Source organism: Vidua chalybeata, chromosome 4, assembly GCF_026979565.1.
Source record: "Vidua chalybeata isolate OUT-0048 chromosome 4, bVidCha1 merged haplotype, whole genome shotgun sequence".
NCBI lineage: Eukaryota > Metazoa > Chordata > Aves > Passeriformes > Viduidae > Vidua > Vidua chalybeata.
The window spans coordinates 24,088,937-24,101,980 of record NC_071533.1 but is presented as its reverse complement, the minus strand read 5'-3'; the positions used below and the strand labels follow the sequence as shown (position 1 = coordinate 24,101,980).

General features: G+C 38.7%; 1 protein-coding gene across 3 annotated transcripts in view; it reads left to right on the top strand.

Moving 5' to 3' along the window:
- The window catches only part of MANBA (mannosidase beta), a 45,469-nt gene that overhangs the window by 28,547 nt on the left and 3,878 nt on the right, over nucleotides 1-13,044 (top strand). For all 3 annotated transcript variants that reach the window (XM_053940941.1, XM_053940942.1, XM_053940940.1), the window contains 5 exons: nucleotides 246-413; nucleotides 2,379-2,597; nucleotides 3,897-4,061; nucleotides 5,773-5,917; nucleotides 12,196-12,338. In XM_053940941.1, the coding sequence (XP_053796916.1) occupies nucleotides 246-413; nucleotides 2,379-2,597; nucleotides 3,897-4,061; nucleotides 5,773-5,917; nucleotides 12,196-12,338 (840 nt within the window). The remainder of the gene's footprint in view (nucleotides 1-245; nucleotides 414-2,378; nucleotides 2,598-3,896; nucleotides 4,062-5,772; nucleotides 5,918-12,195; nucleotides 12,339-13,044) is intronic.

Here is a 13,044-nt window from a genome sequence, read left to right as displayed (position 1 = left end):
GCAGATGTATGTCAGCATATTACAAGTTTTCCCTTCTGAAAGTGCATATTACAAAACTTTGAGCCCGGTGGTAAGCTGAGGGAATAGTGAACCATGTGGCAAAAAATGGGAATTGTAGGCTTAGCATATGTAGTATACATGTGGACTTGTAATTCAACTAGTAATAAAGTGATTATTTTTTTAAAAAGCTAATTGTTAAGATAAGTAATTTTGCTTGACTTCTGAAACTGTAAGTTGTATTTCAGGTGCGACGTTTAAAATCTCATCCATCAATTATCCTTTGGAGTGGTAACAATGAAAATGAAGCAGCAATTGCAAGCAACTGGTTCTCCATACCTTATCCTGACATAGGAGTCTATATCAAAGACTACGTGACCCTTTATGTGAAGAACATACGGGAAATAGTCCTTAGCGTAAGTTATTTCAAGAAACTGTAGGAGGAAATGGCTTGGCAAAAGATTTTAATGTTGGAGCAAGCTGGAATTTCCTTTTTTTTCTTTTAATCCTTTTAAGACATGAGGAAGAGCATTTTGAGAAATTGCCCTTTCCAAGCTCTTTTAAACAACTCTCTAAACTCAAGAGTTATTCTCCAAATAAAAAAAAAATAAAATTACTTGTCTTTAACATTTTATGATGTGTAAAGGAAGACCTGAAAGTGTAGTAGATCTTGCTTCTTTTTTCCTTCCTGCTTTTAGTATGTCCACAAGTACCTTCACTTCCAGTGCACAAAAATCAGCTTGCCCATTAACTAATTAATCTAGATGATGAGGTTTCCTTTATCCTTATTTTATTGAAGAACACTGTGAAAAGCATTTAACAGCCCTCAGGTCTTTTAACAGCAGTTAAAGAAATCTATAATGATGTTATTTCTTCAGTATGTGACTGTATATTTTTTGTTCTAATCAGGTAAAGCAAAAGTGATGCTAAACATTGAACTCATGCTGTGTAGTCATTGTATTGATTTTGTAAATAAAATCTATAGTATTCTATGATATGTGAAGGCAAAGTAAAATATTTTGATACAAAATTTAAACTGCGAGTACGCAGTCCACAAACATCTGGAATCCTTGATGAAGTCTAGTGTGATTTGGCACTACCCATTTTGCACAGGCTTTTTAGGTTTATTTCTCCTCTTAGAAGAGGAGATTCTAGATTTCTGTACTGAGCTCTGTGTAAAGGTGTGCTGTGGTGTTTTTGTGATTAGCTACACGAGTTGGGTGGCCAGTGTGTGTGCTACAAAGCAAGGTATTCTGGCTTGGTACTTGTGCAGCATTGCCATCCAAGATGGACCCATTTTTATTTTAAATCCATAGAATAAATTATTTTGATTGCAAAAATGAACCATAGAGGGAGATAACTTCAGGTCCTGTGTAATACAAGCCAGCTGAGGAAACCTGTTACTACTAGTAGTGCTGGACTTGGTAACTTGAAAAGGCTTCTACCTTTGAGCTAAAGACTTCAGGGAATCCAGGATTTCCTGTAATAAATTGTTTCAGTTAATTATTAATTACTCACACCAAGAAAAAAAAAAAGAAAGAAGAAGATGGGGAAACAGGATTGTTTCTTAAAATGAAACAAATGTCTGAGTGTGTTGCTGTGTTCGAGCCAATTGCATTAAGTTGTTACTGGTAACTAATTTGGGCCTCTATCTTTCTAGAAGTAGGGTGTTAAATGAATTATACCTGCAAAAGAACTCCTTTAGTACTTTGTAGACTATTGTTAAAAGATTTAGTATTCCAAGTCTACTGAGACTATAAATAAAGGTAGCTCTGAACAATTTAAAATGTAACCCTTCTTGTAGTCTCATCCATCTTAGCACGCAGAGCCAGCTAAAATGACAATAATCTGTAATGATACCATGCAAGTATTAAAAGCAGAACACCTTGGATTTGTTAGAACTAAATTTAGGTGACTGTTTAATAAGAAAGGAGAAAATCATGGCCTTGTTCCTGCAAAAATGCTGCAAAAGTAATAATTTTCCATAAAGAAGTCATAGTACTCAAATATTAATGTTCCTTGAGTATATATTTCACAAGAAACACTTTAAATGGCCTTCATTAAGAATTCAGAGGCATATAAAGATAGAAAATCTCTTGATGTGAGGAGAGAATCCCTCAGAACAGCAGAGCAAGCAGAATCATGCCCAGCTGTCCTCCAGAACATAATTAAGAACCTAATTAAGTAAGTAAAGATGATGAATGTTAGGACATAAAAAGGGAATGTTTCCTAGGTGGTGACTCAGAAATTTGGAAGAAGTATGGTCTCCCTGCCCCCAAGCCTGTCTTTTCAAAAAATGGTCTGTGTATTCAGATGGTAAAAGCCACCGACTTTTGTAAGGGGGTTGTATTTTTGTGTTGTTTTGTTTTTTTTAATCACAGGAAGATAAGAGTCGTCCTTTTGTTGCATCCAGTCCCACCAATGGCTTGGAGTCAGTTAAAGAAGGCTGGCTCTCCCGGAATCCTTATGACACCCATTATGGTGACACACACTTCTATGACTACAACAGTGACTGCTGGAACTGGACAGTGTATCCTAAAACTCGTTTTGCTTCAGAGTATGGATTTCAGTCCTGGCCTTCCTTCAGTACAATTGAAAAGGTAAGACTGGGCTTCCACACCTTGCTGTCCCCTTTGCTCTCATTTAGTGGGGGTAATGAGTCTCTTCCCAAAAAATTTCTGCATCCAAACTGTAGTAATGTGTTGTTAGGCGTGGTGTAGCATACATGGGATAGAGGTGTGTGCTGGTGGGGAGGGAGGGAATGGAACCATACTGCTTCCCTTCTCTGTGTTCAATATACTTACCTTGATATGGAAGAGGGACCTGGTTTGGATGAGAGACTATTATGAAACTGATATTTCTGGTAGTAATTCTATTTAATGTATAGCTTAGTAATGACTGACTAACATCTGTTTACTTTTGTGGTGTATAGGGGAGTTATGTATTTGAGAAAGAAGAGAAACATGACAAAAGCTGAATTGTGCTGAATTTTAAAATATTTTGATTTCTATGCATTTACCAATTTCTTTCATTTAAATAATCTGTTTCTTAATGTACTGTGTGTAAGAGGATTTGGATTTGTCTCCATTAAATTTAGATATTATGTGTTCTGTCTTATTTTTCAAAGTGGAGCAGAGACATAGCATGCTGTTTGTCCATTTGTCCAGGAAGAGATGTTGATATTCATGCATGCAACCAAAAGGAGTTCAGAATGTTTCTTTCAATTTGCTGGGCAAAGCATATTATATGAAGCATAATCAAAACATTAATCTATAATAATAACAATAAAAATGATTCAATCCAGCCTAAAAAGAAACAAATTTAGATAAGATTGTTTCGAGAGAGTAATTACAATGAAAACTTGGCAATAATAACTTAATAAGTTAGGCTGTGCTGTTGCCTTTAGTTGAAAAAAGCTGTTTTATGGTAATTTGTTATCAGAGGCAGGTTTTGAAAATGTATATACATATTATTAGAATTTATAGCTCTACTGACTTATATAACTTTTATACCTCAATGTGTTTGACTAGATTGCATTCTTCCATATTAATCTAGGGTGTTTCTGATTTTCTGTGAATGCAAGCAAAACTCTGAGGTCCCTTGGCCAACCCAAAGCTTAGGACAATTAGGTTAAATGCCACTGAGCCAAAAGTTGCTCTTCTGGGTTCAACAGCAATGTGTGTTTTCATTTATTTGTACAAGGAGTGTAAACAAAGGATGTTAGTGATTAAAAATCTTTGCATGACTACATGAGACACTATAGAAATATACTACCAGTTTTAAGGTTTTGGATGATATCAGTAACCTGTAATGGATATCCTTTCCTCAGTATCCTGGCTGTTATTAAATGTACTTTCTACCTTTTCATTCAGATACCTTATTTTTGTGGTTTTTAAAAGGTTTCCTCGCCTGAGGACTGGTCCTACACAAGCAATTTTTCTCTCCATCGACAGCACCATGAAGGTGGCAATATTCAGATGCTTCAAGAGGTTGGACGTCATTTCAAGCTTCCCCAGAGCCCAGATCCTGTAAAGCAGTTCAAAGATATGATTTACCTCACTCAGGTAACAGTGATGTCTTCCATAGGAGTAGCTGTCAGTACTTGTTCCATTAAATTCTGTCAGCTGTTAGAGCTGGACCTGGTCCCTTAGGGAGTGTTCCATCATACAGAAAGTTTCCATTCTGAAGAACTGGAGAGTCCAGTTTAATTTGGAGCTGTCTTGTCTCTCTTTTATTTTAGAGAGACTCCAATTTCCATGATAGAAGGGCTGGAATAATTAGGGAATTACCCAGAAACTGGGAGAAAGTCTGTCTGAAAGTATGTGCTGCCTTCATCGTTCTCCCGAGCTGGCCTCTCGTGGCTGGGAGAGGATGCAGGGAAGTGCTGGGCTTCCATGGTACAAGATTATTCCCAGTGCTGCATGTTACTCCTTGTTCCATGTTTTGCTCTTTATGTGGCCCCTGTAGGCTCACTGCTTTCTTGCCATGTGGAACACATGAGCTTTGGAAGCAAGATTTTTTCCGAAGAATGTATTTCTCTATTAATTAGATTAGTAGTAGCTTTTATTTTATTATGGACTCAAATATTGATATTTTAGAGAATGCATGTTGGGGTTTTTTCAAGTCAGAAGCATGTATTTTGCTTTTAATTCATAGTAGTCCTACATCATGCTTGCTTCTTTATTTGTGATTTCTGTGCATTTTTTAAGAGATGCTTTCAGAAGTAACTTTCTAATGCTATTATGCAAATTGAAAGTGCTGTTAATTTTTGTGTGTTTCAAGAATTTGAGAAACACTCTGGATGGAAATAACTGCACACTAACTAAGTTTCTAATGTTTGAGAGCTGCTGTCAGCAAGTTTTATATAAACGCAAAATTGCTTGAGAATTTTTGGCACTCTTGACAAGAGAGCACGGATAGACGATGCTGTGAAATTGAAACCGGGGTAAAGCTTGCACCATGAGGTCCTGACTCAAAAAAGCTCTGAGAGTTTCTGTAAGGCTAAGTCTTTCAAGGCCTTATTAACAGGTTAAACAATTTAATACCAAAATAAGGATAGCAAAAAGGATAAAGAAAGCAAACTTGCTTTAGTGGTTAACTAGAAGTAATTTCTTTACCTTTTGGGCTGTCCTAAAGACTTTTAACTTTATTTTAAGAATTTATTTATATTTCCCCAGCCTAATAATAAACTAGGTGAAGAACATATCAGTCAGTTTAGCACCTGTTGAGAACTTGGTCAATGAAGAATCTGAAAAGTGGTTTTTAGATGATTTGAAGAAGGAGAAAAGGAGTGGGAGTGCAGCTGAAAAAAGCTTGCTTTTCTGATGCACAGTTTTGACTGTGTAGGGAGAATGTAAGTTCAGAGTGTAGGGGTTTAGACACCAAGGTAATGTATACAGAAGGCAATGCAGCTTAACATCGTTTTGCAACTCTGGAGGGGGTTATTTAAATTAATGTAAAAAAATACTTATTTTAAATTTCATTTTATTTTCCTTGTCTTCAATTTGTCTTTCAAAGACCATCTTCACTGTATGGAAGTAGCCCCATATGAGATTCTTGAAGAGTACTGCTTGCAAAGCTGTTGGGAGCTGCTAGGAATAATCTCCTTCCAGCAGAGTTCCAGTGCACTGCAGGTGGATTCTCCTCAGGGCTCAAGTTTAAAGTTATAGGCTGTTGCTGTGAAGTCTGTTTTGTGTATCCATATATTCACACATGTTTTGAAAAAAAGTAAAATCCAATATGCCAAAAATAATTTTTGTCTCTTTGTTGACCAAGGTGATGCAGGCTCAGTGTATAAAGACAGAAACTGAATTCTATCGTTTTAGTCAAAGTGAAATAATTAATGGAGAAGGACACACAATGGGAGCTCTGTACTGGCAACTCAATGACATTTGGCAGGCTCCTTCATGGGCTTCCTTGGGTAAGTTTGTGACAGTCTGGTAAAAAGCACCAGCCACCAGTTGTGTTTTCCTCATCTGGAAGTATCAGAATAAGAAATACAGCTCTGCTCTGTCTCTTGGGTACCTTTACAAACTTTGAACATATTTCTGTCCATCCTTTAGAAATGCATTACACAATGGGATTTATGATGTAAAAACTGAGCATCTGGATTTCTTCTGTAGTCAGTTGGGGGAGAGATGGTTATCTCCAAATGTGATTCATTGTATCCATATCTGTCTCAGAGCTGGAATGAATTTTCTTCTCCATTGTGAATTTGATTTTCATAGAACTTCATAGGATATCTCTCACCCGGTGTAGCTTCTGAGAAGCTTTTTATAGGAGATGACTGCCTGAGATTTGATGTCTAACTTGGTGTCAGATGAGGTGAATCACTCCTCATGACTAAATTATTCTGCTAATATGCTATTTACACATTTTTTTTTCCTCGTAGAACACAAAAATAATCAGACATATAATGAGATAAGTCATTTAGGCAGTAAGAAGTAGGGGAAGAATGAGGAATGTGTGGCATGATGGAAGTGCCTGTGTTTCCCAAACATTTTGTCTAGAAATCGTTTTGAAATGGAAAAGCTGTCCTATGGCAGCTGTACAGGACTTGAGTAGATTCTATTTCAATTTTAGTTATTTCTCACATATTTTGGTTTTGAAAATCTTTATTTAAGTATTTCACATGTGAAAAAATATGAACAAACTAGAAAAAGCTAAGAGAAAAAGTAAGACTGTCTACAGACAGTCTTGGTGTGCCCTTGGAATAAAATGCCATTTGGCCTGGGTTTGGGAAAAAATTAACCCACACCATCCTCCCCGCTTTCTCTGGGATATGTTTGTCCCTCTCCCTTTTGTTCTTTTTCTTTTTCTTTTTTTTTTTTTTTTTTTTTGAATAATCCAAGCAAAATAACTGCAACAATAAAGCAAAATCCAGTAGAAGAAAGAGGCTAATATATTTAACTGTTAAGGCAGTGGTCCAGCTATAATGTTAATCTTTCTGGACTTTCTAGACTTGTATTAGGAAATGGAATATCACAATGTTCTCTTTTATGATTCTAGCAATGAGTGATGCTGGTAAGTTTTTAAGTGCCTCAAGAGAAAAAGATGCTTGGAAAAATGTCTCTTTGTAAAGGTATACTGATAGATGTAATGGTCATGGAGACCATAAATTTCTTTTTGAGTACAGAGATGACATCACTGTAGAATATTTATCAAATACTTGAATTATTCATATGTTGTTGAAGTTTAGAAGAAAGAAGCTCAGCAGAGATACAGCTGTCCCTTTGTTTTGTTGTATTCCCTCAGTGAGATGAGGAAAGGTTTAATATTCATTTAATTAAGCAGTGTGGTAGAGGGATTTTGAAATGCTAATGGCTGAAATTATGCAAGACTTCGGAGGAATTAGTTTTATTTGCACTTCAAAAACACGTTTCTGCATCTTGTTAGGTGGCACAGTAGTATCACCAATGAGTGCTTTTATTTAAATCTGTTACTTTGCAGAAAGTCATGGAGGGGTTTACATAATTTCCAGTACAAAGCAGAAATGTTTGCACATGGTGGGGAAGGAAGAAGGTAGCAAATGTTTCTCCTTTTAACTTTTACCTTTAAGATATTTGCTTGCTGTTGAAACACAGCACAGCACTTGTGTCATAGTACTTCTGGCTTCAGCTCAGAAGTAAACAGCTTTTTTCACAACTGGGTTCTGACTGTTAGCACCTAGCTGTGAAGCTGGCTGTGCCATGTTGGATGCTTTAGCATCTCTGCAGTATGTTTTGGTGGAGTGCTGTGACACTCCCAGACAAGTGCCACCTTGAGGTACCCAACTCGGTAGTCTTGAGATTCCCTTGAGCAGATAACTGGCTTTTATTGCAGGTTCAATATTTGAGCCCCTGGTGAGCCCCGGTACAGGCTGTTATGGAGAATAATTGATCTGACTCATGGGGCTGAGGTGAGGAAAGAACTAGCAGCATGTTTCTCAGGTTGCATTTAATAGTGTGAAATGATTAATTTAAAATCATTTCAGGGAGATCTGTTTATTTGCACTCCTGCCATCAGTGTCTCATTACAAACCTAATTCTAGTTTCCTGTTCTGAAGTTTAATACCACAGAGAGTGCAAATCCCTTGTTTTTTGTCAAGAAAAATCGAGGAACTTGGATTTCTGTAAGAATTTTTTAAATGTGGGAGGAGAAGAAAACCACCCCAGGGCTATTTTAAATAACTTTTGTCTGTTGCCTTTCGGCATGAATGTCTGTAACAGGAAAGTTTAAACCCAGAGGTTTCTCATGATAACTTCCTGACCTCCAGATTTTTTACATCCATTTTTGGGTGTGTGTTCATGGTGTATTTGATATGCAACTTTCCTGTTTTTAAAGAAAGGAATGTAGTTCTGGTCCTATGGAAATCAAGACAACAGAAGAGCTGAAAAATATGGGCTTTTTAATTAGCTTCAGTTTTCCTTGCTATCTGAAGATACTTTGACAAATATATTATTAAGATCCTGTTGCTGGAAAAGTTGTCTTTGGAAAACACTTCCTGTGCTGCTACAGCAGTTGAGTTTTGGCTCTTTAAAATGGCTCTAGTTTTTTGGGAAGGGAAATACCAGTCTTAAAAGCTGATCTGAGTCAAGCAGACTAATGATGTTTCAAACATTCCAAAACAATGGGTGTCATAGTAGTAGAGTGGGTTTTGAAATGGTGCAAAATTTTAAGTGTGTGGTTTGTTTGATTTTGTTTGTTGGCTGGGGTTTTTGTTTGCTTGGGTTTTCCTGTGGAAGTTTAATGCCATGTTCACTCTGAGTGTGATGTCTTCGCTGTAAAGGTTTTTTGAGGATCTCTGCTGCCTAGGTAGCAAACCTCCTGTCTTTCCATCTGCAGTGTGGCTATGTAATCCAGTTGGAAATCAAGACACAGCAGAGATTGAGAGAAGGACCCATTCAAAAAGAAACAGGGTTTTATATTACACTAAGTAGCAGAAAATGCTCTACATCAATTGCATTATTCATTTCCATATATAAGATAGCTGAAGCCTAGATTTTCATTATGTGAATTAAGCTCAGGAAAAAAATTCAAGTCAACAGGCACTGGAACTTGAGACTGTGCTGGGTAACTTGTCTGAGCTTGTGGTGGGCTCTGCCTGGATTCTGCAGTTAGCAACATCTATTGCATTGTCAATTTAATTAATTGACAATTGAAATTCCAGGAAGTCCTGTAGCAGTCCTGAGGGCTTTAGAGATTTCAACCCCTCCCAGACTCTCCCTGCTCAATTCTCATACAAGGCCCATAGCTTTTGTTTGTTGGATCAGATACTGTCCCCCTGTTTACTCTGTTTCAGATAATCCATCCCCAGTCCGAATCTCCCATCTTCTCCAGTTTAATGACTGAAGAGTAATTTGTTAGCACCCCCTATTTTTGGTAGATTTGTTCTTTAAGCCACTAATGTTTTCTGTCAGGAAGTATCCTTGGAATGCCAGAGCATGCCTTTGTTCATATCACCAGGAGATCAGACCCAGCCAGCACAGGTTTTTGAAAGGCAGGTCCTGCTTGACCAACCTGATCTCTTTTCTATGACAAGGTGATGCAGTTGGTAGATGAGGAAAGGCTGTGGTTGTTGTCTGCCTGGACTTCAGTGAAGCCTTAATGCCACTTCCCACAACATTCTCCTGGAGAAACTGGCTGCTCATGATACGGATGGGTGCACTGTTCACCATCAAAACGAACTGTCTGGAGGACCAGGCTGAATGTGGTGATGAATGAATTCATATCGAGCTGACTGCAGGTTGCTACTGGGATTTCCCAGGGCTCAGTACAGGGGCCAGCTCTGCTTAATGTCTTTATCAAGGATCTGAACAAGGGGTTCAAATGCACCCTCAGTCAGTTTGCAATCAACACTGAGTTGGGTGGGAGCGGCAGAAAGGATCTGCAGAAAGATCTGGACAGGCTGGATCGATGGGCTGAGGCCAGTTAAATGAGGTTCAACAAGTGCTTCAACAAGTGCTGAGTCCTGCACTTGGGTCATAACTCCAGGCAAGGACTATGGGCTGGGGCAGAGTGGCTGGGAAGCTGCCCATTGGAAAAGGACCTGGGGGTTCTGGTTACAGTAGCTGAACATGAGCCAGCGTGTGCTCAGATGGCCAGGAAGGCCAAGAGCATCCTGGCTTGTGTCTGTGGCCAGAAAGAGTAGGGAAGGGATTTGTCTCCCTGTACTCGGCACTGTTGAGGCACTGTTGTGTTTTGTTGAACACAAATTCTGTTTTCAGTTCTGAGCCCCTCACTACAAGGACATTGAGGTGCTGGAGCGTGTCCAGAGAAGGGCAGTGGAGCAGGGGAAGGGTCTGGAGCACAAGGCTTGTGGAAAGCAGCTGAGGGAGCTGGGGGTGTTCAGCCTGGAGGACAGGAGGCTGGGACACACAAACACACACACACTCCCACACACCCCTTTTCGATCTCTTCAACTACTGAAATGGAGGTCATAGCAAGGTTTTTCTCCATTAACGAGTGACAGGATAAGAGGAAATGGCATCAAGTTATGCCAGTACAGGTTTAAATTGGATCTTAGGAAAAAATTCTTCACTGAAGGTGTTGTCAAACATGGGAGCAGGCTACCCAGGGAAGTGGTGGAATCACCATCCCTAGAGGTTTTTACAAGATGTATAGGTATGGCATGGGAACTTAGGAACATGGTTTAATGGTGCACTTGGCAGGTGAACAGCTGAATTTGATCCTAGATATCTTTTCCTTAATAAATGGCTCTACATTTCTGTACTGAGAAGCACCAATATACTGAGTATGTTCATTAGTTTATCGACTGTCTGTTTTGAAGAAGTGCAGCTGCCTCTCCTGAAGTTTTCCTCCAGCCTTATCTCTTTGGTTTGCTTCAGTGCAATTAACTTGAATGCCAGTGGTGTTTTTGCTGGCAACAGACTGATCTCATAGCACAGTTCAATCTTGTGTGGGTTTTCCAGGAAGATATGAGCTTCTCTTGTTTTCCAAGCTAGCTGGTTGTTAACTTGCTGAGAACAAGGTGATGTGTAAGGTGCTAATGCACTTATTCTTCACAAAGTTCATTCATGTCTATGTGGAGTGCAGACAAAGCATGTTCAAGTCCCCCTGGGAAAGCCACAACAACCCTTTAAAGATGACTCTGGGTAAGTCTTTAATTATGAGATGTTTGAAAGTGCTAAGAGCTTTGTACAAGAACCAAAACTAAGAGTAATTACTAAGAAAGTAACAACAAAAACATCTCACTGAAAATATTCTTCGTACATCATAAAGCATACATCAGTTTTAAACTTGTTGTATAAAGAGCCAGAAACAAGAATAAAACTAGTATCTAACTTTTCTTTCCTTGTGCGATGGTGCAGCTGACTTTCTACTTCTTTTTAGTGCCATTTCAGTGACTGGATAATGGTTGAACAAGAACAAACTTAAAATGCAGATAGTGGGTGCTAGATGGAATGTTAATAGAGGAAGAAATGGATGCAGCTTATCTTTCAAAATGATTACATGGCAGTGTTGCAAAGCAAGAAAGCAAAATTGCTTTTTTTGGAGAGGATGCAGAGCTTGATGGTTTTTCCAGTTTAATGGCAGACTTTCAAAGTATTTACAGTAATGAGGTACAGCTTTCCATTAAAGAAGCAGCGTGAACTGTCATGTGTCTGTCATGAATACTAACTCCCATGGAGAAGGTGTTGTCTCTAGATCTTGGCAAATTTGTTTTTGCCAAGCTCACAATTGTCTTTGATTTGGGAACTTATTTTTGTCTTTATTGTTACTGATGTCCTCTATGGAGGAACTGAATGGAGGACTGAAAAAGGGGAAGAGAGCACTTTGTGTCTCTTTTTTATAGTAGTGATAGTCTGTGGCAATGCCAGTGTGCTTGTCTGGATTCTCAACAGCACAGATGCTCCACTGCTTGGTTTATGTGTGGTATGCTGTGTCAGCCTTTACACTTGGGTTCAAGGCTTCCTTTAACTGAATAACAGTGTAGCAGTGACAGGACAGAGAAACAGAAAAATGCAAACTTTAGAGAAAGCTCAAAGCTTGAAAGGGCATCAGATCTTTTCCAGGGCAGAGCCTTGCCTGGAAGGAAGCAAAAGTACCTTCAGTCTTTCTTTGCACTTGATAGAGGTGAAAAAGGGTGGAGGGGGATGTTGCATTGCCAATAGCAGGACCAGGAAGCACATACAGGGAATGTGTGACAGGGCAATCTTGGATTCAGTTTCAGTCTTTCTTCTTTTTAACCATTTTTAGAGTATGGTGGTAAGTGGAAACTACTCCATTATTTTGCCCAGAACTTCTTTGCACCACTGTTGCCTGTGGCCTATGAAGATAAAGGGATGTTGCACATTTATGGTGTCTCAGATCTTCATGAGGACCACAAGCTGGCTTTGAGGGTAAGTGACACCTACCTCACCACTCTAGTGTGCCTCCTACAAAGGTGTGAGAAGCTGAAATGAGCACATCTTTGTACAGAGAAGCTTCAGTAAGGCACTGAAGCTTCTCAAACACTGTGAGATGCAACTCTAGTGTTCAATCTTAGGGGCAACACTATCCTTTATTAAGTAGTGTGTAGTGCTTCACAGAAAAAGGAATTGCTTTGTTTATAGCCTGTAGGTATAAGGCTGAAATGAACTATTCTGTTGAACTCTTAAAGGGATTGATGGTTAAATAGAACAAAGTGTGAAAAATGGTACCTCGCTACTTAACAAATCTCTTCCCTGGGTCTTAGAGCTAGACAACCTGATTAAGCAGGGGGGAAGAAAGGATTGTACCATTGCTTACCAGTACTCAAACTATATGCTTTGGGGAAAAGGACTGGATTATTTTCTGAAATATGAACAGCACATCTTTAATTGGAAGGTCACCTATGCACGTCACCATTTTGCAATTGATGCCTTTAATGTTTCCTGATAATGCTATAGAAACTGATAGGATTTTTAAGTCAGTATTTGGACTGCTGTGTTTTCTTGTAGACAGCAGTCTTCCTTTTGAGCTTGTTACATTTTGTTGCTATTAATCATATGGCAACCAGACCCCAGATGAATTTAAGGACCATTTTCCACTATGAGATATAGCTCCTGACATAAAGTGTGTCCCATG